At 39.0% G+C, this 25,449-nt stretch overlaps 1 protein-coding gene across 1 annotated transcript; it reads left to right on the forward strand.

Annotated features, from left to right (window-relative positions):
• Positions 1-4,357: 4,357 nt before the first annotated feature.
• On the forward strand, positions 4,358-25,449 carry shmt2 (serine hydroxymethyltransferase 2 (mitochondrial)). Its single transcript, XM_068594853.1, has 12 exons — positions 4,358-4,462; positions 11,808-11,999; positions 14,672-14,751; positions 16,385-16,585; positions 16,799-16,880; positions 18,586-18,708; positions 20,470-20,609; positions 20,814-20,976; positions 21,417-21,516; positions 22,565-22,720; positions 23,460-23,567; positions 23,811-25,449. The coding sequence occupies exons 1-12, from the start codon at positions 4,430-4,432 to the stop codon at positions 23,936-23,938; spliced, it is 1,506 nt and encodes a 501-aa protein (XP_068450954.1). The 5' UTR covers positions 4,358-4,429; the 3' UTR covers positions 23,939-25,449.

Below are 25,449 nucleotides of genomic sequence, written 5' to 3' on the forward strand. Positions count from 1 at the left end.
TTTTACTGGGTGAATATTTTTCTTCAGAGCTACAAGCACAATTGAAGGGCACAAGCTGTGCAGCATAGTCATGTTATCTAACTCAATAGGGACACTATTATGAATTAAGTTACATTTTACTCTGATTGGGAGCTCATGCCAAAGCTTTCTGTGAAGATATGTCATTTTAATTTTCTAAAACTTATTGAAGGGGAGGATTGAATTATAACTTGAAAACCAAGCGTGAAACATTCTTAAAATGATGATAACTCCTTTTGAGGGAGTTGGTGTGTACAGTAATTGAATCCTAGGGAGGTGATATGATTTTAATTACATTCACCCTGAAACTGAAAAGAAAAATAACTATTGTTTTGGAGGCAATATGGCTGGCATATTTTGTTTGTTTGATCGTGCAAGCAAAGGAATTATTTTTGCACCCAAACCTCCAGGTGGCTTTTTCACAATTTATTGACTGCTGTATAATCTCAGCTACTTAGAAATATTTACTTTATCATTGTTTTCTTCATTACAACAATATGAATTCATAGGGAAATGAATCAGTCTAGTCTCATCATTGCTATATATATATATATATATATATATATATATATATATATATATATATATATATATATATATACATATATATATCTATATATATACATATATATATATAGATATATACATACATACATATATATATGTATATATATATATATATATATATATATATATATATATATATATATATACATATACATATATATATGTATATATATATATATATATATATATATATATATATATATATATAGATATATATATATATATATATATATATATATATATATATATATATATATATATATATATATATATATATATATAAATACATTCATCCAGATTAGAGGAACAAAAACTGAAAACATATATGAACTCACCCACCTCTTTCTTGATTAGATTAAGCATCTCCACTTTGCAACTATCTCAGACTGTGTCTCATTTTCCTTGTTCCCAGACTCACTTTTTTCTCCCTAAACACAGACTCTCTGGGTCTTTGCTCTCCACACTTTTAACCCTACTATAATGGTGCTCTAAATTTCATGAGAAAACATACAGTCGATGCTAATTGAATCTTTGTCTCACTCAGGCTCGATAGCCTATTATGCTTTTGATCAATTACATTGAAGGTCCAGGGAAGTCCATGTATTTTACTCAAGTTGCTGTGGATAGTCGGGACACAGAGTTGGATGGACACGCCGCAACCGAGATTCTCCAGAGTTCCCCTCTTTGTGACACAGATTCTCTGCAGTAGGTTTGTGAAGAATCACTTCAGTATTGCTTATACTCCTTTGTGTGTGGCCATATGTGTGTGTATGTGTGTGTGTGTGTGTGTGTGTGTGTGTGTGTGTGTGTGTGTGTGTGTGTGTGTGTGTATGGCGCCGACGACATTTTAATCCACCGAGATTACAGATACATGTAAAACTTGTAACCTCTTTTAACCTCTATTACGGGAAAATATCTAATCACGAGGCAACGGCAATCAGAAATAAAATATGACATTCAGAACATCTTTTTCTATGTTGCCGAATGTTTCATGATTCCCAAAATGTTCTTATCTTTAATTCATCCATTATCTCCACGCCAGATTACTAAGAGCCGGTTAGAAGCCCCTTCGCCAAACTTCATCGACTTGCTTTGTGGGCCTGTGGGCCTGATGGTGGTGCTATAGCAATCGTCTGAGTTCAAATAAAATCATTACAAATCAGCCGTATGTGCCAGCACTTTGCAACTTTCATCAAAAAGTATGCCCAGGTGAACAGAAAGGGTTTATACTGCATATTGTCTTGATGAAGTTCACAAATTCTCAGAACTTGGTCTTCATAACAGAATTTATGCTAATTTATGCAGAAAACACTGTTTTTAAATCTGCTCAAAGGTGATTGCCTAAATCATTTAGGCCCAATCACAATCCACCCTTGCAGACTCACAGACTGTGAGGCGCGCTCCCGCTAACTTTGTGAGGGTTAAGGGCTGTCCCACTGTCACATCATTGAGTGTTTGAAGGCTCTCTGGCAGACATTTTGAGCCCTTTATGAACCCTTTCTTTAAGTCACCATAAGATGCCGACTTTGCCGAAGGGATTTACCCAGAGTCCATAGCAATGTAACTACCAATGGAAGCATGGAGACATACAAAAAAAGCCTGACAAAAAACGTTTACACAACAACATTATGGAATAAAGATGGAACATAAAAACTCATGATAATCAGTGAAATGAAATTATATATATATATATATATATATATATATATATATATATATATATATATATATATATATATATATATATATATTACATTATTACATTCATTAAACATTTCGTTTTGACAAAAATGTGTAAATAGATTATTTAAAATGACGTTCAAATCAGATAATAAAAAATATAAAATAAATACACAATTGTACACATTATCTTTTTATGTAATGATGGTCACTTGATATGTTGCAGCATTCAAACATTTACCAGGTGACGTCATTAAGTCCCTGAGGGTTCAGGGTTTGAGGGTTTAGCCTCCTCTCGTTCCTCGCTTGAAAGGAAGCTCAATAGTATCATGACCTGCTCTTCATGTCAATGTTTTTGGATTTCAAGATGTGGGTGAAGTTGTTCTGCGTTGATTAGAGACCCATGGTTTCAATGATACTTGTCTTCATCCTCTTCCTTATTTCATCTTTCTCGCCTCCTCCTGCTCCTTCTTTTTGCTCTTCCTCAACACTTCTGGTGTTGACTCACAGCAGCTGTGATTTATTTTTTTGTTTTTTATTAAGTATTTAACGCTTTTTTTTTTAATTAAGTTGAGAGATTATATAGCTGATAGGAAATAACGGGAAGAGAGAGATGTGGTGGAACATGCAGCTGGAAACCCCCCGTTCATGGTGGGCACTTTAATTTAATCAGTAGCCTGCAATGCTATTCAATTACAGTTATATATGTCCTCGGACAAATAATTTAACATCTAAATGTTGAATGTGTTTATCAAAAGATGTATATCGTCCGTAAGAATACAATTGCTTACAGCAAGCAAAACACATGTTTAAATATTTTTGCTTTGACAAAGTTCAGCGGTGTGGTGTGCAGTCACATGTCACAGATAGAGGCTTGCACTAAAAATTATGGATATGTATTACATGGTAAAAAAAAAGAGTGAATAAGTGAGTCACCCTGTGAGCATGCAAATAAATAATGGTTTGATTTTATATAACGCTTTCCTGAAAACTCAAAGACACTTTACATAGGAATCATTCACACACTGATGAGAGGAGCTACCATGCAAGGTGCCACATCAGGACGATCTAACTATCATACAACGTAGTCACAGCTATGAGAGCAATTTTAGGGTGAAGTGACTTGCTTAAGGACACATCGACGCTGGCTTGCGGGACCGGGGATCGAACCGCCGATCCTCTGATTGAAGGACGACCCCCTGCTCACCAGTGCGCCACGGTCCCCCCAAATTAAATGATTTAGAAGATAAGTGAGTAAAATCAGTGGTCAAAATTAACAAAGTAGGCTACATTTATTCACATTCTGTACCTAATTACAATTTGATGGTGCCTTTTCTTGAAGTTACTTCAATAGTTACATTTTTGCTACTTTATAGGTTAATTCAAAAGCAAATGTTTTTTTCTGCAGTACATGTAATTGATAACTGTAGTTACATCTACATTGCAGATTCAGATTAATAATACAAAAACATTCAACAAATAAATGATTGATCTAATTGATACTGAGTTGAAAGTGGCTACAGTATGCCACTTTATACAGTAAATTAATCTAGCTTCACTATTTTGTGTATTATTATTCTGTTATTGTTTCTGTTTTTTTACCATGGAACATGCCGTTGAGTACCTTTAAATGTGCTTTACAAATAAAATTATTATTATTGTTATTATTATTATTATTATTATTATTATTAGTAGTAGTAGTAGTAGTAGTAGTAGTAGTAGTAGTAGTAGTAGTAGTATGTACACATTAATGCATCAATAAGGAATTGCATTATATTAAATAAATTATTCTAAAATGGGCCATTCTTTATAATTGAGAACTTTTACTTTTGGTACTTTAAGAATAAATTTAAGAAGTTTAGTTAACCTAGATTTTGATGTTAAAAATGTACTTTTACTGAGACTAATTAAAAAAAGAAGAAGAAAAACTTGATTGGATTACTTCGTCTACCAGTGAAAACAATGAATGACAGATACAGGAGCAGTGAGTACCTACCATGTGCACTGCTCGCTTGCGTAATTTCTTCACAACGACCTACATTTCCCGACAACCCTTTCGGCAGGTTAAACGTAACTACACGCTGCCAGCAACTTCAAACAGCCCTTTCGGAGCCTGTCAGCTGTGTGTGTCGCCTGGCTGTGCTGCTTCTTGAGAACTGGAAACATGCTATCCTTCGCCCTGAGACGAGTCACGCAGGTACGTGTATTATACAGTACTGACTTTGTGTCACTGTGTCTTTGACGGTGTGTTTGAGTTGTGTAAATTAACTTAACTGGCGTTTCCCTACGGTTGCAACGTAAGCTAGCTTAACGTCAATACGGTTGTTCCAGTTGTGGGTGGGGGTTAATTGCCCACCTGCGCCTCATCAAGTCACTACTCGTATGAATGATTGAGACAGTTAAACGCATGCTATCTTTTCTGTCCTGTTCATATTACACATTTAACATTTTGGCTTGCTAGCCGATGAGCTAGCAGGCTAGCACTCGATGTATGTTATGTAGCTGCAGTTGAGTCCACATAATGATGCAACAGCGACTGCTCGGTTTCATCATGTGGGACAACTGCAAGAAAAAAAAAGCGCCACGCGTCTCTGTGTCACCAACCAGGCGCGATGTGATAACCTCTTCGGGGCTATTTAGGTACAGTAAGTTAATGCAATTATTCTACGAATAATCAGAATTAAACACGCTGTTTTTGTGGAGTGGAGTGAGAAGCTTCGGGCATGGTAACTCTATGCAAATAATGCAAGAAGAGGCATTCAGTGAAGGCCCCCTAATAACGTTCAAAGTGCAAAATGAAGTTGGAGTACCAAGAAAATATTAACTTTCTACTTTGAGACAATTGTGCAACAGATAAGGCAGTGTTTTTGTAGAAGCAGAAGTTATTGTTTGAGCTGCTTCAGCAGTATTGTATTTGAAGCATTACTTTAGGGCAGCTGCAAGAACAATGTAAGCTTCATTTTCCTAATTGATATAATCTAAATATATGGTGACCTAAAGCTTAAAAGTCCACTTACCTCGTATGCCCAGTTACCCGTTAATAAGGTAGCTCTAACTAATGATAAAACTTGGGGAAAGTATTTTGGAATTCCTTTCTGAATAACGCACAACAATTCAAAGGCACCAACAATCTGCAGCCACTTTAAACCCAATCCATCCATCACAATCTGAACATTACAACCTCCAAGTATTTATTGCAGGTTTGTAAATAGTATCTTATACTTCAATGAAAACCTTTGACATCGCGTTAATAATTTAACTTTACAGATGTACAGAACTACATTACAATGTCGAGTGGGTTAAATTAGCCTGGTTAATTATTAGCATAATTTATTATTATTGCAATGCTTTTAAACTCCTTTTTTGCTTTTACTGTAAATGTAGCCCTCTCAATAAAAACATGTTTTAATGACCTATTAGTTGCCCAGTAATCTCATTTCAAAGATATTAGGTTTTATAATTTGACAGTTCTTTTAATTAAATAAGTTGCTTGGTGAGATGAGGCATCGGGGTGACGGAGGTGTTGGCGAAAAAAAAGTTGTTTGATGGCTATTAATACCCTCATTTTAAACTTTATGAAGTGACCTATTTTGGAGATGGGGAAAATTTCATGTACTTTCTCAAACAACTAGGCTATGCCACGTTTGTGCCAAAGTTGTGTGGCATGTATTCAGACCTAGTTTTATAAGTCACTGTCTGTGTGTTTGAAGTTTCCCATTTAAACTAACTGAATCACATGCAGGCATGCTTTTCCTATTGGTGGTAATTGGTTTAGTGTGCATCTTCATTGAATTGAAGGAGGACTCATAAGACCCTCGTTGGTTAAGGAATGCAGTGTCCCCACGGGATCTGTATGAGAGAGATGTCAGGGGCTGTGCTGTTATATTTCTTTTGTTGCGGTTGACATACATTTGGTGTGAAAGTGGCTAAATATGAGGGAGTCTCAACTCTTGTATCATCAGAGTATTTTATCTGTGGATATTATTTACCTATCTGTGGTACACAAATTACTTTGGTCATTATGGGTGTGGTTGCTCTTAGTTAGGCTAGTTGCTGCAGGTAATGGATTCTCGTTAGTTCATTTAAGAATAAAAATTTCTAATCTGGTTTTTAAAAAAAAAGTTCCCCCCCTGTACAAGAGGTCAAAGAAGCAAGGCTCTTAAGATGCCACTTTTCTATCTACACCTACACTATATTTATTTTGCTAAAGAGAATATCTCTCTATAGTTATATATTTTTTTCTAAGCTTTATTTTTGTGTGTGGCAATTTTAGGCCATTAAAATAACTGACTTCTTCTTGTGTTCAATCTTAAGTGCAATATGTACTGGCAGATAAAACACCTGGACAATTTAGCTTTTAGCAATTTGCCAAACATTTGAGTTTGGCAAAATTACACAAATTTAAATTGTAAACTTAAATGGCGTAAAGTGAGTGTGACTATCGCAGAATGTAGCATTTTGATTATCAGTAAGGCTGGGCAAAGTAAAAAAAAAATAATTGCGATTAATCACATGATTTTTCTGCGATTAACCTCATTATGTGCCAAATTCAACAATGAAGTAAAAAACTAGTGTATTGCATGCTTTTATTTTAAAGCAATGCTATCAGAACAATAACAAGTTAACATACATACATATATAGTTTTTATATATATATAATTATTTTTTTTGAACAGGGTCACTGTGAGGGACAAACCACTCCTTCTTTTATCCATGTTCAGTCTGTTGCTTACCTTAAAGATGTATGTTAAAGACCAGCAACTGATTCACTTTATACAAAAGCAATAAGTGGTTTTGATATTTTTAGTTCCAGAAGTGACTCTGCTTCAAAGTGTCCTGCATGAATCAGACCGCGGGGTCAGGAGTTTTGCGCATGCGCGATTAACTTTCAATCTGGACTCGGAACCTGCTGGTACATATTCATGTAGTGTATTTGCCCGCCTGTGAGCGCGTGTGAAGCGGCTCGCGGCAGCACCGCTGCTTGTTGAGAAGAGAAGCGACATGACAATACGTGCTTTTAAAATGAAAGCAGCGTCGCTGTAATGCGTTCATGGCGTTTATCTTATTTATTTATTTTTCATGTTTGTTTGACCTCATGTGGGCAGGACTGGGAGAGCCGTGAGACGCCAGGTCTGAACTCAGGAGTGATTTAAAGCGATAAGCGCCTCTCAATGCAAAAAAATAAATAAAAATACATGCAGTTAACACGTGATCAAATAATTAACGCCGTTAAAGGATTGTCAGATTTATCTTGCGTTAACGCGTTATCGTGCCCACCCCTAATTTTCAGGTTTTATTTTTTGTTAACTCGTTTGCAAGAACATCTGCTCAAACATTTTTAACTTTTAAGGGCTGCCGTGCTGAATACTTAAAAATGGTTAATTGTTACGAAAAATTCGCCTCATTTGCGCAAGTTGAAATATTTCAACTCTGGCAAAGGATTCGCATTGAGACGCTCTGCCCGTCATCACCGCCGTCCTGCCGTTGCTGAATTAAACTGCTGCTGATCCGCCCGAAGTAGCAGTCAGACGCTGTTCCTGGAGGAGTCCGAGTTGTGTGCGGCTACGAATAATATAATAAACCCAAACACGGGTCCTTTAATGTTTCGATGTTTGTGGGACTTCCACGACAAGTATAGAGCAGAACTAGCGGTTATTTCAATGATATTGTCTGGCTGCAACTGTAAGAAGTTACTTTTGTTTTTAATCTGTGAAAATATCCCTCATAGACAATTTAGCTCATGTGTATCTTTAGTTTTGTGTACTCAAGTGAAAACCAAGAGTAATTTAGAGTTAAATATAGATGAAAATGTATGAACATATAGTTGGTAGTCAAAATTAATACTGAAAGGTCTTGCCCATGCTGCTGTGTACTTTGCAGGGCTTTGATTTTTTTTTGTTGGTGTGAGAACCTTCTGCCCTCTCAAGTTTGGTGTATAACTATCATTCTTTTGTGTGAAGTTCTGACGAAAAGATTTTCCAACTTTTCTCGAAAGTGGCAGAGGTTGACTCATTTGGAAAAAAAAAGCATTATTTTTACCGTACGTTGTCAATATAAACCAGTATTTGTGCATTCAGCAGCAATATGCTTACAAAAAATACAACAATTCTAAGTTTAGGGTGATATTAGAATAGACTAATGTAAACAGTTATGAATATTCTGCCAATGATTCCCTACTAGATATATCTTGCACACTGTTGCTCTTAATTCTGTCTATTTAAGATTTAACAAATTATGCACTTGACGGGGACAATAAGAGGGTTGTGGGCACAAGCACATGCTGACAGTTCCCACAGCAAAGTCCACAGCATACACCAGTCAGTGTAGAGCCCCTTTACGATCATTGCCATCACCACAAAAAGTGTTTTGGAATGACTCCAGCATATACGTATCGTTCCACCACCTACACCTCTTGAAGATGGGCTTTGTTGTCAGCATCGCTTATGTCTCTGATTGTCTCCTTGACAACCCTTTGACCCGAATACAGTGAATTCGCCTTGGACTCTGCCGCCGTCCCTTCACGCCTCTTCACCCCTCTTCACCCCATCCAGATTTCTCAGTCTAGTGTTATCTAAACTGAATCACAGGGCAATTTGTAACGGACAGCCCTGCTATTAGTCAGTGACGGGGAAAGAGGCAACGACGTGTCAGACTGACAGATGCTGCTGCCCTGTTGACACTTCTTCTCTCTACCCTTACATATCTTTTCTTTTCTTCTGTCTCCTCCCTCGTCCTTTCTGTTTTGCTTCTGTTACCAGGCTGATTGTTGTTTGGTACAGCTGCTGATGGACAGCAGTCATCTGTAAAATTGACTCTCATCAGGAGCTGCTTCAGGAAATGGGCAAAATAATACAGAACTCGGATTAATGAAATAGTTTTCTTTCTTCCCCTTTCTTTCCGTCTGCCATGTCTTCTGGCACAGATGTTTGACAGGAAAGGCAAACTGCCAATAATTACCTTATCATTGTCACTCATATGCAGTGTATCTGTGGCTCCGCCATTATCTCGTGCTTGGCGCTCAGGTTGATGTGGCCTGTCCCGCCCCTTTTCTCACAGCAAAGTTTTCATCAGGTTCACCTTCAAACGGCAGCATCATCTGTCGCCTAAAAATAGTCCAGCTGTGACATATTCGGTGCTTGTATCTTGGCTTTCACATCCTTGGATCAGTTTATCTTGTGTTTATTAATTAATCTTTTGTAATGATCAGGGCTGGGAAGTGAGGCAGGAAAGTGGAGAGGCAGACCGCTGGGACTGACCTGCATGCCTGTTTAAGCTCAGTGCTGTCTCGTTTGGATGCTGTGGAAGTGATGGCGATGACAAGGCGAACTAATAAAAACGCCACATGAGTGCTACTTGGCTGAGTGTGCTTAGCAGCTTTGAGGGACAGGTTGAGGGTGGGGAAAGGAAAGCAGGGAAGGAGGAGGAGTCACCCTTGTCTGTTTTGCAGTTGTCAGTAGCGCTATAACCATGGCAGTGTTGGCTTGTGTTGGGTTTTTCTGCCACTGCTTTCCCAAGCCTTGGTGTGTTCCAGCAGAAGTGCAGACAGCGAAGGACAGTTCCCGTCAAGATTTAATGACCCGTGTGATTTCTCAGCGAGAAGCTTGTCCTCAGAGGCAGCCCGACCTGTCTCCCCAGGCCTTCATCTCTTCCAGAACCCAGAGGGTGGGGGGGAGAGCGCTTCTCCCCTTTCTACCACCGCCACTAGTGACAGAAGGCCAGAGTAGAAACTGTTAGAAATCGGCCATTAATGCGCAAGTTGCCTCCCCTGGTGTGTCACCGCTGCTCCCTCTGCTGCCCCAGGGAGCAGATGAAGAGGCGGTGTAGAGAGGATGGGCCTATCAGGGATGGAGTAGATAAACTATCTGCAAGCTGTTCCTAAGGATAAAGTGTTCTTATTAACTGTTTTGTTTTGTACACAGAATGTTGAATCATGAGCCCAAGATTGGTCGGAAATTTCTGGCCAACATTCAAATTAAAATATGTTTTTGTCTTGAAATGTGTGAAAAACTAGAATTGGTTTCTTTCCAAGATTTACAATGCCGTAAAGCCACTATAATAGATGAAGTGCCCATATATTTTTTACACTACATGGAATGAACGTGAATTGCATTTTCTATTCGTTATATGCGTGTCCTTATCTAGTGCTGAGCATTGTTTTAATTGCACTATTAAAAGGAGCTTGTCCCTCCCACCCCAGCGCACCTGAACAGATGATAACAATCACTTGACAGTGGTGGGATTGATCTTAACACCGTCATCATTTTGTTGATTATATGGCGGGAGTGAGCCGCTTTGTTGTAAATGCTATCAACCTGTCATGGAGGTTTATTTTTTTTGTATTTCTGTGTTTTCTCCCACACAGTCACAGTGACCTTTCTGTTGATAAGGGAACTTAATTAAGCACATAAGTGCACACATATAGCACAAATGTAATACAGTGCAATCCTTTGTTGCCGTCAAAGTTTTTATTCACCTATGGAAAGTATCTACTGTATGCGATACCAAGCCAGAAATGTAGTGTTTGAATAATCCATCACAGGCATGGTGCATATAAGAACCAGGATTGAAGCCAGTATAAGATTCATGTTTAACTTTAAAACAAGAAACGGTGAAAATTGTATGGACTCTGCACACTCAAGTGATCAGGCATTGCAGCAGCAGCAGCAGCAGCAGAACTCGCCAGCCCCAGTTCAGATTAGATAAGCAGGAAGTGCTGAATCTGTTCTCTATGCCTCCTTCGGCACACTGAGGCTGTAAAAGTCAGTCCCCCAGTTTGTAGAAGTGCTGATAGAGGCATAATTGAACAACCATGCTGATTATTGATATCATGCAAACACGCCAGTTTCTAATTATACTGGGCTACATGCTTGAATGTAGGAAGGGGGGGGACGTCGACTTAAATGTCTCCTTATTTATATACGACAAATCAGGGTGTTACTTCAAATTACCAGTTACATTCTGTTGAAAATATTGCATCGCGTAACGTCTTTTAATTACGTTCTGGTTGCTCTTTATGGGTGGAGCCCCAGCTAGTTTAATCTTTATAGGTGATAATAATAAACCCTCAGTGGGTCCCTTTTGTATTTCCTGTTGCAATGTGTGTTAATGCAGTAGTTGAAAGAATGTAAAAAAGCCGTTTCCCTAGCAACAGAAAGATGAAAAGCTCAAACTCGCAAAAATGCATGTTATTATTATTTTTTTGTTCCTTTTTTTACACACCCACATTTTGGATATTGTTTTCATTTTGTAGCTGCAAAACTCCTACTCTGTTCTCATACTTTTATTAAAGCAATGAAATGTGCATTGCAGTGGTTTTGGATGAATTGCATTATTTTTCAGGATGAAAAAAAAAAAACATCTCCCCAAACGGTGGCAATGTATGTTAGTACTCATGAGAGCCATTTTACTGAAACGGGTCCCGAATTAGAAAATGTATTCGCGACAACTGTCCTATCTTTAAAAATGAAAATGTGCTTTTAATTGATTATTTTCCCTCGCTATCATCATACCCTCCACTCATGCAACTTCTCTTCTGCTCACAGCCGCTGTGCCAGCGAGCCCCGGTTCGTCTCTGTGTGCGTGGTCAGCAGTCCCACGCCGCCTCCCGTGCGGTGGATGAAGATCGTCCATGGACGGGCCAGGAAAGCCTGGCTGAGGACGACCCCGAGATGTGGGATCTGATGTTAAAGGAGAAGGACAGGCAGTGCCGCGGATTGGAGCTCATTGCATCTGAGGTAGGACATATTGCTTAATGAATAATGTTTTTATTTGACCAGTTTTTTAAATATACATTTCTTAATTGGTCAGTCAAGCACATTATTTGTCTAATGCCTTGTATGCTCAATGCCTTAAGAGCTGGCAGCACCTCCACCTTATGTTGGTAATGGAGATAGTTGAGAACACCGCATCACCTCTGATTTAATGTTTTGGCAAAATGAATGGGTTTGCTAGCCTCATGGATATCTATTCTCGTTCTATCTTTTTAAAATATTTTTTTATCCATGTCACTGCTTGCAACATTGATAGAAATGCCCTTATCAGTGGTTCATCAGGACTCATTCTGTAGATAAATGCAGTCCGCACAGTAAATCCAGTATAAAATGATATGGGTATTTCATTTGAAATGCATACACTGCAAATGTATTCATTCTTTATTCATATTTATTCCTACTCCATCTTGCTGTTTTTATTTTATCGCAGTAAATGTTCTGTTTTTTAAAACTTTAAGGGGATTGCTAGGGCAGTGAAACTGTGACTTTCTGGCTGAAACACAAATGTTATCAAAGGTATCATGAACTCTGTCTCGTGTTTGAAAGAATACATTCCTATTATTTAAATGCAGCTTTGTAAATAGTGAAAACACTCACATGGTACAGTTTGTTCTGTATGCCAAAATCATCAGTTGTTACAAAAACACGTGGGTTACTCTTTGTTTCCATTCCGACGCTGGATGGAACATTTTACTATTCAAAAGAGCAGGAGGGGTTTTATCGTGGATTGTTCTTTCTCTCTCCTCCTGTTTCTTCTTCGCCACAGTAGTTTTTCGGTGGAGTATACCGGCCCCCTCGCTACACAAAGCCTGACCGCTCTAGTGTGAGATAAAGCTGATATCTTCATTCTGCCTCCTGCCCACCTCACTCTGCAAGGCACATCACAGCAACGGCTCGGGAAGGCATTCCTTGAATGAAAAGACTACCATGGATGCCCAGACGCACGCACGCACACACACACACTGAGAAGCAAATGTATTTCCTTTTGTAATATATGCAGAGTTGTCTGCATGACAGACGGACGCAGCAGAGCGCTTTTCCCGGAGCTGTTATCTCCCTTGATCTCTTCTTGGCTTCTAGGTGAAGCATTTGCATAACCACACACAACGTGCATACATACACACACACCCACACACATACATGCACAGTGTGGAGACGAGACTGTACTATTTGTTCTTGTGTCAGACTTATAACTGGCCAATGTTATAATATAAGTACAGTAAGTGTTGTGTCAGGGGGCCAAAAGACCGGAAGAGGTTTCCTTGGTCAGTTACTGTACCGAGTCAGGCTTGCATTTATGACAGGTAGTCACTTCAAACGTATTTGTGTAGATCAGTGTTATTTAAAAACAAGCCTCAAATTGGATTGGATGCATTCAAACATACCCTGTTATTTTGTATATCCTATTTGAGTGTTTTTTCACATAACACGTTTGCTTACAGTAAGTATTTTGCATCATGGGCCATGATGCAAAATACTCCATGAGAGGAGAGAAGGAAAGTGACATTTGGAGACAGTTTGGATGACATTTCTGCATCTCCAGCATGCTCAAAACACTATAGTTTTCAACTAGCAATACTTTACTCCTCAAAAAAGAAATGAGGAAATCTAAAGAACTGTGTCATCAGAGGGATTCGTAGGGTTAAAGTTTAAGGTGGAATTGACAAATACAAGATAATCAGGAAGTTGCAACCGTTAACTGCAACTAAAGATTATTGTATTAATAATAAAGATGACCACTTACTGTCTTGATAAATCATTTGATCCTTGACATTTTCGAAAACTGACAAATTCCTATTGCCCAAGTTGACCTCATGCAATTACTTGTTTTTCTAACCAACAGTTAAATGCCCCAAAAAACATATTTATTATCACAAAAGACAGACATCCTTACATTTTAAAACAAAAAGGAATGTTCCTCACTCTTTTCTTTAACTTATGATGTCAAAATGTTGATTAAAATATTAATAAAAAAAATATTTAGCTCTAACATAGGAAACCTAATGCTAAGAAGGCCAGTAAAATACATAAAGTCATTCTGCTGAAATCAAGCTCGTAAAATATATCAGTAAGTCCAATACAAGTTACTGATAGTGCATATTGAACAGAAATATTTAACATGTCTTTTCATCTTCCAGCGCACAAGATTATGAAAAAAAAACATTTTAGGGTAAAATTATACCCCTGTTGCAGCAAACAAACCATATTTAAAATTAAAAAAATGTTTTTCCTCCATTGCAAAAATGATTAAAAAAGGCCACACCAGTGTATCTCAGCATATGCTGAAAGGTTTATTACATTATCTTGTATCCTCCAGCAGCGAGGCGATAAGCATTGTGATGTGCAGAGTGTTAGTCTATGGAAGTCCACAGGTTCAATACTGTAATGATTGCCTTTAGCTGGAGGGGGATTTCTCACTATCACTTAACAGACTTTAATTTGCCGTCCTTGTCCCTTCTGTCCACTCGAGCCATTGATCTCTGTGTGTGTGTGTGTGTGTGTGTGTGTGTGTGTGTGTGTGTGTGTGTGTGTGTGTGTGTGTGTGTGTGTGTGTGTGTGTGTGTGTGTGTGTGTGTGTGTGTGTGTGTGTGTGTGTGTGTGTGTGTGTGTGTGTGTGTGTGTGTTTCGTACCACAGAATTTCTGCAGTCGAGCAGCTCTGGAAGCTCAGGGCTCCTGTCTGAACAACAAATACTCTGAAGGCTACCCAGGGAAAAGGTGAGTGTTTGTTTATTGAGCCACACCCCGGCTTACTAACACTGTTAGTATATTCTCTGCTTTAGGATATTTGTTACATTCATGTACACAAAAACAGCCATAGTAGTAACAGTACATGCCAATCACACGGCAAATAATCCATAGCCTCCGCTTCGGTAACTAAGATCCCTGAGGGGATACATTGGAAGAATTCAGTGTCCAGTCTGGTAGTTGCACATTTTTTGTTTTCCTGTTTCCTATTATTTCCCTCAGATAATTCACATTTATTAGCAGCAAACAGAGCGTTGACCTGTTTTTGAAATTCTTCTCATTTGATGCCTTTTGATTCCTGGAATACAAGCCTACCATAAATCTCCCTCTCACTGAGTGTGGTTCAGTCCCCCACCCCTCACATCCTACTCATCGGCTGTTTGCACTTAAATGCAATGAAACAAAAGGATGATCTCACTGAATGAGTGGTTTGTAAAGTAGCCATCTGTTGCTCCTTCATCTGTAACTGAAAAGGTTTGATGAGCGTTCTCACCTAAGATGTCCCTGATTTGCTGTGGTAGTTTTGGGTTAACATTGGTCAGTGGCGCCGAACCACGAGCCTGCGACCCGGCACCGGGTTTCATAGCATTTGCAACTGGTCTGTGAGGACCATTAGCAAATTAATAAAAAAAACCTGAACAATAAACGTATACATTCTAGGCTATTTTTGCTGTAATTTCATTGACTTAGGACTGTTTTTTTGCTTTCCTCTCATCCGTCATGAAATCAAGACAACACACAAATGCAATGCTGTCATTAGTGCCACCACATCGCAAAGTGGATCAGATGTTGTGAAATTTGGAAATTATTACATCTATATATATATATATATATATATATATATATATATATATATATATATATATATATATATATATATATATATATATATATATATTTATTTATTTATTTTAAATACATTTATTTTAAATACATTTTAACTGTTGAGTAACTGAGACAATTACAGGGACGAGGACGCAATGCAGTGTTCACTGTGTTTTGAGGAGAGCGAGACGAAGAGGGGAAAAGGAGGTCGATGTTGGATTGCAATGTCTATATTGCTTTTCTTCCTGGCAGAAAAGCGCTGGAATGTCAATGTTATGAATGAAGCTTCAAAGTATCTTGTACAGTCCTACGAGCCACGCAACACTATTCCAATATCTGCACTGAGCTTCGTAGTGAGTTTCAACTAATTGTTTAGCTTTCCAACCTCAACGTTACATGTTTTGTTCACACTCACCACTAGCTCATTTTCAGGCAGCCGTTTCCAGAGAAATGGCTCTAAAGAACCACTGTACACTACTTGTTAGTACCTGTACGAGATGGTGTGGAATCACAACTCTGCACTGAAACTACTGAATGTCTAAATAAGCAACTATTTGCTAAAAAGATAGCCATATCAAGTTAAAAGGTGATGATAGATCAATGTTGTGTTTATAACTGTTTTACTGCTGCCCCCTAGTGGCCACAAACACTTCTTATAACACGTGTAATTGTATTGTATTCGTTTTGTAGCTTAATCCAGCAGGTAATTTGCATGAGTGATGCATCTCCTATCAAATGGCCTGATGGTCTCTTCCCCCCCCCCCATGCATTCTTTCAGGTACTATGGTGGAGCAGAAGTGGTCGATCAAATTGAGCTGCTGTGTCAGAAACGAGCCTTGGAGTCCTTTGACCTGGACCCAGCTCTGTGGGGTGTCAACGTCCAGCCGTACTCCGGTTCCCCCGCTAACTTTGCCGTTTACACGGCCGTGCTCAAACCCCATGACCGCATCATGGGCCTGGACCTGCCTGACGGAGGACAGTGAGTAGTCACCACATCTTTCCTTTTATTCTTCACCTGCACCCCGTCACTTATCATCTCTTATCCTCACAATTTTCTGAGCTGCTCTAGTTTTGTTTTTTTGTTGGTCGACACTCGTGAACCATTTGCAACTGAAAAATCAAGTTGATTCAAGGTAACGTAACTTTGTGTTTTTACTTTTTCATCTGTTGACATGTTCCTCTCTCACCACAGTCTGACCCATGGCTACATGTCCGACGTGAAGAGGATCTCTGCAACATCAATCTATTTTGAGTCCATGCCTTACAAGCTGAATGTAAGTCGAGAGCTCTTCTACTGATATCACCTAACATGCTGTGAGGGGAATGGGACACGTGTGTTCTAAAAACTGTAAGGAATATGCAGGTTACATAATATTTATAATGTCTTAATCAGTGGTAGACTGCCAGGGCCCGCTCGGCCTTCTCTTCTGGCCTAAACAAAATCACAAAGTTATAGCAATTTTATAATACAAAAAAAAATGTTGATCAGCTATTAAACAGCACAGCAGGTGGAGTGACATAACCCACGGCCCGCCACTGGTCTTAATGTACCTCTTTCAGTGTCGGATGAGACATTTCTTAATGTCAAGATAAATGTAGGTACGTTTTTTTAGAATCGGTTGATTGACTTACCCGCCAGCGCAAAGCATTGCTTGTTGTGCTGCCGCACTCTGTATCCATCCAAAGTTATCAAATGGATAAAAACATCATTGACTAAAGAAGAAATAACAAGAATGTACAAATCTACAATTATCTAAATATGTCTTAGTTTTGTCTTTGGCTGTGTTTGAAAAAAATAAAGACAAAGGGGCTATTGATTTGAAATAAACCGAAAAAGAAGAAAACGTGTAGTAAAACTGTGATTCTTTTTGGGGGGCATCCTTTTTGCTTTAGCAACCCCACATTAGCCCAACAAGGGCTTGCTGGCAGGTGCTGAGAAAAAGGAGCATAAACACAGGTGTTTTGGTGGATATAGGGCCTCTTCACTCACAATGCAACCTTTTAGTCCTTTCACTCGAGTATATGGACAACATTCAAAGTGCTGTTTTTCCACCAGAATTAACAAATCTGTACAACCAGGGTCCCATAGATATGGGCGCATTGTATGTTAGTGTATAGTATTTTATTCCTGGGGTCATGTGTTGGTAGTGGCTGATGGATGGCTATGAAAGTCTACATGTCCAGACCTGCTGATGTATGGGCAGGCAGGACCCCTCTGCGAGAGAGATAATGGGAAATCGACAGCCTAGCCAGCACCACTGGCTCTGTCTTCACAATGAGCTGCTTGATGGAGTGAGGGGGCACCCATAGATGTGCTCTAGAGATGGGAGATTATCAGGTTGTCTAAATAAAGCTTTTCCTCCTTCGTTTCTCTCTTCTTTTTCTTGTCCGTGTCTCCCTTATTCTCCATCCTTTCTGTCTCCCACTTTGATTGTTTTGCTCCATCCTGCCGTCTCCCCTCTCTGATGCTGGGAGGAGTTAACGTGTGAAACTGGAGGTTCAGGCGCAACACGCACTTGTCATTTGACTGTTCCAGTCCGACTCCATTTCATGTGACTCGGATGTTCATCCTCCGCATAATGGATAGTCTAACATATCTCAAATTTCGTATTTCAATGAAAAGAGCGATAGTCTCCAAAACAACCTCTGATCTGTTCAGCCTCATCACACCAGTTGAGTAGGTCCCTCAAAGGCTGAATTAGGATAAGTAGGGGTGCATTACTGCAATTGCTCAATCTTCTTCGTTGATATGTGTTGAAATGTCTCCCTCTGATAAATTCCTTCCCTTTTTAAGGTAGCCAAAGTACTTTAAATGCAGCTGCTTCAAATGAGTTTCAAATGGGGGAAAAACTGGATATGTTTGCTCTTCATCTGACAACTTTTTCTCATCTTTTGTCTTTTTTTCTTCTTTCCTGCTGACCCTCACTCCTTTTTTTTCTTCTCTCAATTGTAATCTGTCTCCTTCCTGTTTCTCTGCAGACTACAACAGGACTCATAGACTACGACCAGATGGACATGACGGCCAAGCTGTTCAGGCCCAAGCTCATCATCGCTGGCACCAGCGCCTATGCCCGCCTCATTGATTACGCCCGCATCAAGAAGGTGCATGGAGAACTCTCTCTCCCAAACTCACCCAGCTTTTGTGTGTGTGTTTTGCTCTACCTCATCCTCTCCTGCTGCCCGTTTTTTTTTTTTTTCATTCCGCAATATGAAGGTCATAGCAGCTTATTCCTCTTATCTAAAATTCAGTCAACCTTTTCCTCTGAAGTGCCACACAGAACCACTCCTCTTACTGATAGCCAGGATCACTCCCAACCATATCTTCACTAATTCCTTCCCCACAGTGGAGACCTGTCTTCTCAAAATACTCAGCATTCACTTAAACACTTCAACATATCCCAAAGTAAACCAAATTGTAGTGTCTCTCACAACACGGATGCTTTGTCTTGCCGACTTAGCCGAACTGAACGTATACTCGCACTGACTCACGTGTGCAAGGCAGCAACTTTTAACTGTGCACTTCACGGCTCTGTTTGGCTGTGCACAAGAGGCCCCTTTATCGGTTTTGTTATACCCACCCGCTGATTCACTTCATTCACTCTGACTGCTTCCCTTTGTTGCTGCAGAGCCCCACTTTAGCTAGTACCGTCAGATGGAGTGTCCCACCATTACAGAGCTGAGTTTTTATTAAGCACCATAACTACTTTGCCACTAGGCCTGAAGTGGGGCCATATTTTTCCCCTGGCAAGTCTCTGTGGAACTGTTTACTGTTTTATGCCAGAATCTGCCGGGCCGGGCTCTTCTCCAGATTTTCAGAGGGTTGTTACCTAGATTTGAGCAGCTTTTTTTTTTTTTTTTAATTTTTCAAATCTGAAATTTGATTTACTATCTGCATTCATCAGCAACTGCACATCACCCTCTTGTGTTCTTTACCCCCTCCAGTAACCCTGCCATCCATCCTGCCTCTTAATCTAATAAACATGCGCTGATCCAGTTTAGATACGAGTGGAAAGGAAGATTGTCATGATAATGAATATTAATTGGAACACTAAAAAGGTTGTTTACTGCTCTGATCATTCGCCAGCGAGTCATTTGCATGTTAGCGAGCTATTTATTGTTGGTGCCTTTTTCAATAAATGCTGGCAAGAGACTGCAAGGATTTATTGAATTATGCTGTAATATTTTGGGCTGTTGAACAGCAGCTCCTATTTGAAAGATCTGCCCTTTGAGAATATAGGTAATGCTTACAGATGTAGAGTTATCATCAACACCGTGGGGGCATAATGCAAATGTATTAGCGCCAACAAGTTTTATCTATTTTTTTAGCTTGATTTCCACATATACAGAACACAGTTGGCACTCTATATATCGAGAATAATACATGCATAATTATATATTTAGTATAAACATTTGGTCGGTTCACATTTTGGCTCTGTGCCTCAAATTTGAAATGAAGCACTGATGAAGCTGACGTGCTGAATTTCAGCTTTGTGGAGGTTTGAGTGTGTTTACATCTATATTGGGTTAACAGTATATGCATCTCTCCTCCTCGTACATAGTCCACCATGTTTAAAATACTAAATATACTGAAGAGGTAAAGAGGTTTTCATGGCCAAACACTGAAATGTTACTTCAATTCAACTCGGCATTTGTTTCACTTGCTGAAGATCAGACTCTATACAGAAAGCCCTCTGAAGGTGTCATAAAGGTTATAGACTTTAGGCTGTTACTGACTACAATTGTTTAGACAATAATAAACGATGAATGCTTTTGGGTCTAGGACCTAAAATGTTATTATAATTTGAACTTAAAATGTCCTGTTTCATGGTTTGTTCCCTCTTTTCCACCCTTTTCCACCATCAGCTGTGTACTGACATTAAAGCCTATATGCTTGCTGATATGGCCCATATCAGTGGCCTGGTGGCGGCCAAAGCCATCCCTTCTCCCTTTGACCATTCTGACCTGGTCACCACTACCACACACAAGTCCCTCCGAGGAGTCAGGTAGGAACAAAAGACATTTTGGTAAAATGTATTTAGAACCGCTGCATCATGTTACTTAGTTATTTTAATATTATAATGTCACTTTTAGTATTTTTTTAATGTTTTGATTCCCTTCTAATGAGATGGCGGATGTGCCTTGTTGGGTTGTAGAGAAAAATTAAATTGTAAAAATGCTTTGTCAGTTAATTAGTCTACTCTGTTCAGGGCTGGCCTCGTTTTCTATCGTAAGGGAGTTCGCTCAGTGGACAAGAAGGGGAAGGAGATTATGTACGACCTTGAGGACAAGGTCAACTTCTCTGTGTTCCCCTCCCTGCAGGGTGGACCACATAATCACGCCATCGCTGGTGTGGCTGTGGCACTGAGACAGGTCAGCGCAACACACTCACGGACAATTTCACTTTATATGTATAGATGGAACACGGTATTACCTGAGTTTGGTATTTCCTAGTAAGAAGTGGGTCACTCTAATTTTACATTGAAACAAAATCGTACTATTGAACTGCGTTTGTTGGACTTGACAAAGGAACTTGTCCCATGAGCTGCATCGGTTCTCTTCCTCAACTGTAAACTATCTGGACCTTAAAGTTGTGCGAGACAGCTCTAGACATGTAAACCATTGAAGAGGATGGAAAGGCAATGTCCCTCACTTGTAACAACACAATATTATTTTATAGTTTATAGTAGAAAGTTGTTTTCTTAATCTCTGATTAATTATTTCTCGACCCCAACTGAAAAAAGAGCAAACTCAAACTTTAGTTCTTCTATCTTGCTCAACCCTTTTGTTATTTTGTCTTTGTGTGTGTCCAGACACAGTCTCCCATGTTCAAGGAGTACATCTCCCAGGTACTAAGGAACTCCAAGTCTATGGCCGCAGCTCTTCTCAGCAAAGGTTACACCCTGGTATCAGGTAATCTAACTTAAAGCATTGTTTTTTTAATTCACAGAGAGACACTGGCTCAGCAAACTGCATAAAAAATAAACACAGAAAAACGCACAATAAAGAGAAATGTCCTGTCACAAAATGCAAATTACATGACTGGGAAAAAAAGCATTTACATTCATGATGTGCAAATAGGATAATGCCAGTGTAGCTGTCCTGCCAGTCAAGGAAATAAAACTAGATGAAAGTGGTCACTTTCTGGTTGTGAGCGAATGCTTGAATCTTGTACTGCATTTAATCTGCTGGCCTCAGCTCTTTTTTGATGTATAGCCTTCAATTGATACCCTAAAAAATACAGACTTGTCCTGTGCTTACACTGCATTGTGTGCATGCTCCTTTTTTTAAATTCCCTTGTAGATGTTTGTGTAAAACAAGAGTGTTGGGGTTACAGTAAACAGGGAAAAGGAATGTGTACTTACACAAGTAAGTTGGTTCTTGTAATACTTGAGGGAAAATGTATTGTATGGATTTATTTCCAATATTCACTCAGTTTTTAGTTCATTAGATGCATCTTACTTATTTCAGTGCAGTCTAATACAGCAGTCCTGCAATACATCCTACGTTCATGAAGGTTGAAATTTCTTTTTTTGTTGTAACTAAAAAGAGGTTTTGATTTAATTGTGATCCTTTCGAAGGATGTAGTTTGTCTATGATGTAGCCTATGCTCATTGATATAAAAAGGAGGACAAAACAATGGAAACGCCTCTATTATGCAATACAGCACTCTGAATTGCAGCCTCAAATCGTGTACCTATGAAGGTATAAGAAAACATATCTATATACTGGATGATAATAAAGCAGATATGCTGACAAATGCACAAGAAAGATGAAGATGTGAAGCATTGGCGCCTCAACAGTACTCAACAATAATTTGGCTTCATCCTTAACTGCGTTCCATATCCATAAACTAATGTTGAGATGGTCTGATTAAAGGCTTAAAAGGGAAGTTTGTGCCTACAAAGCTTTGGACTTTCCGCCTCTTCAAAACTTTTACTAAGAATGCTGAACATTTCAGATGGGACCGACAACCACCTGGTCCTGGTTGATCTGCGGCCTAAGGGCATTGACGGGGCTCGGGCCGAGAGGGTACTGGAGCTTGTGTCAATCACCGCCAATAAGAACACCTGCCCCGGGGACAAGAGCGCCCTGACTCCTGGTGGCCTCAGGCTAGGTAAGGAGCCGCTTCACGTTACTCTACATTTAGCTCGACTCGGACAAGATCTTGTCATGCTGCTTATTTGTGAATTCAAAAAGGTTCAAACCTAATAAAATACCTGAAACTTGTGTCAATATCGTCTTTGATATGACCGCCAACAATCCAGCTGTACATTATGTATTCTGTATTTAACCACAAGGTGAGTTTTCTTTTGGTGAAATTAACTTTTCTCTCAGCATCTTCTTAACTTAATTTCAATTTCACTCATTTTCTTTTTTTTTTTTTTTTTTTAAGTGTAGTTCTGCATATGGAAATTAGTCAGCCACCAATTAAGCCACAAGCACTGAGCAGATCATGATTAATTGAGTGTGTTTGGTTTTTTAATCATCTTCCAGGAAGTTCAAGAGCTCCACAGCTACACTGCCATATTTTTTTAGCATTGTCTTAAGGCGAGAAACTGCACTTATTACCTCCTTAACGGTTTATTTGATTGAGATTTGGTCTGCACCTTAACGACCCGTCGGCCATCAGCATCATTGTTGGTTTGTCCCATCTGGAGTATGTGGATTTATTACTGATATTTCAAGAAGCTCCAGGGTTTTGTTTTTCTTCCAACGACCATATGGTTCCAAAGTAGAATATTACGCAGGAAAATGTATTTAGAGACAGTTAAACCTGTAAAAGCAAAAGAAAGCAATTTCCAGTCTTAACTTTGTGTTTCAAGCTGCAGATTTCGTGTTCTTTTCCATTCCAGGTGCTCCAGCCTTGACATCCAGACAGTTCAAAGAAGCTGACTTTGTGCAAGTTGTCGAGCTCATGGATGAAGGCTTCAATATCGCCTTGGACGTCAAGAAAAAGACCGGTAAGCCTGCTGAGAGAGGGGAGGCCGATAACAACGTAGCCTGGTATTTGGTGAGAACATGGGCTTTGGTGTAGATATAAGAGAGGCAACCAAAGTAGAATAATCTGTATGTTATATTAAAATGTTGGATACTGAAACATTAGCTGATGTACAAAGCCCAATGAGGATAAAACGAAGGAAGCTAAATGGCTGTAATAGAACGCTAAGACCTTTTCTTTCTCTCTCTTCTGTTGTCGTCTTCAGGAAAGCTCCAAGACTTCAAAAACTTCCTCCTTCAGGACCCAGAGACCATTGCTCGCATCGCCAACCTCCGTCATCGCGTTGAAGCTTTTGCCAGGCCTTTTCCCATGCCAGGCTTCCACGACCATTAAACCAAACAATGTAGAGTCTGTGCGGCCACAACGGCCAGGTGGCGTAAAGCTGGCTGAGTGTACAAGGAGATGGAGAAATGTCACAACAGTGAAATGTGGTGCTGGCTGACGCCCTTTTTTCCAATTCGATCTGGAAAAGCTTTTTTTTTTTTTAATACATATATATATATATACTTCTTATAATCCATCAATTCATTAATGTAAAAACTCGGCCTTCAACATGAGGTCAAGAAACTATAACGTAACAGATTTTGTAGAGCTGCAGAAGATATTTTCTATTGTATGCGCAAAGATCTATCTCAGTTATCGGTACACAATTTCTGTAGTGTGGGTGGGAGGGAAGAAAAAAATAACATGTCAAATCAAATAACAACCAACGGCTCTTGGTGTCACAGACTCTGTGACTTGATTGGTGTATAATTAGTTTTTTATAATGAGATACACTGAGAGGTATAATGCTGTAAAGAGTCTTAATTAATGTCACTAATGTGTTAATTGTGTTCACAAGGAGACGTGTTCATGATGGCTTTCCTTTCTTTTTATTTAACCAGGTAAACAAGGAGACTTCATGAGTTGAAGGTGTGGTCGGTCATACAACGTTGTGCTGGGTTTTAGAATTATGTGGGTTAAATCTTTTGAAGATCTGAAATTAACTCTAAATGTTGTCACACATTATTTATCAAGAGTTTTGTGTATCTTGTCTCTAAAAGTCAGATCACACGGGAGGTGGAAAAAAATATTTCCACATTTAATCTTCTAAAAACCCAATAAAGCACTGCTACAAACTGTATTCAGGTGTTTACAGTTTTTTTTCTTTTCTTTAACCAAATCAAATATACACTTTTTCTGTTTTGTTCCAGCAAGTCTAATGTCTGAAGTCTGTCTGATTTTGAATTGCTAAATAATTTTGTTATGATAGAGGATTAACCAAATGGAATAATAACTGTCTTTACGTTTACAAAGTATATACTTTTCTATGTCTTATTTAAAAACAAAAAACCCTGAAATAGCCTCTTTTTTTGGGGGGATTTTCCAATACGAGCTGGTTTGTTTTACTAGAAGAGAGTATTTATTGTGCAGTCTGCCTGATATTTCACATAGCTGTTCAATGATGGAAATTGTGAAGCAGCTTGATTTTGGCTCACAGAAGGAAAGTGTTGTCATTATCACTGCATCAGTGAGGGCGCGGGAACTCTGTCTGTGAAATGTTCGTTCAGCACAATTGAGAAAAGAGCTCTAGAATTGGTGTTTATTTTTTTACTTTGCACAAAACACTGCTCCTTTAGTGAACCAAATCATATGAATTATCCACATCACAAGTTTTTGACAGCCAAACTAGACCAATAAGTATTACCATGCTCATAAATCTGTTTGTCTTGTATCATCTTGACTATGTTGCCAGCTTTTTTACTGTACATCAACAGTTTTCTCTAACTTTCTTTGACAGAACATGTTGTTTACTTTGAATTGGTATAAGCCCAGTCCTAATAAAACCCAATAATGCATTCATA

Source organism: Clinocottus analis, unplaced genomic scaffold (genome assembly GCF_023055335.1).
Source record: "Clinocottus analis isolate CAN_PGR_092001 unplaced genomic scaffold, fCliAna1.0.p SCAF_3, whole genome shotgun sequence".
Lineage (NCBI taxonomy): Eukaryota > Metazoa > Chordata > Actinopteri > Perciformes > Cottidae > Clinocottus > Clinocottus analis.

What these genes read in the sequence shown, in the direction of transcription:
- shmt2 (XM_068594853.1), top strand. Translation starts at nt 4,430, where the DNA reads ATGCTATCCTTCGCCCTGAGACGAGTCACGCAG. An exon ending in TGGAGCTCATTGCATCTGAG is followed by an intron (nt 12,000 to 14,671) that starts GTAGGACATATT and finishes TTCGTACCACAG; the next exon opens with AATTTCTGCAGTCGAGCAGC. An exon ending in GGACGTCAAGAAAAAGACCG is followed by an intron (nt 23,568 to 23,810) that starts GTAAGCCTGCTG and finishes TGTCGTCTTCAG; the next exon opens with GAAAGCTCCAAGACTTCAAA.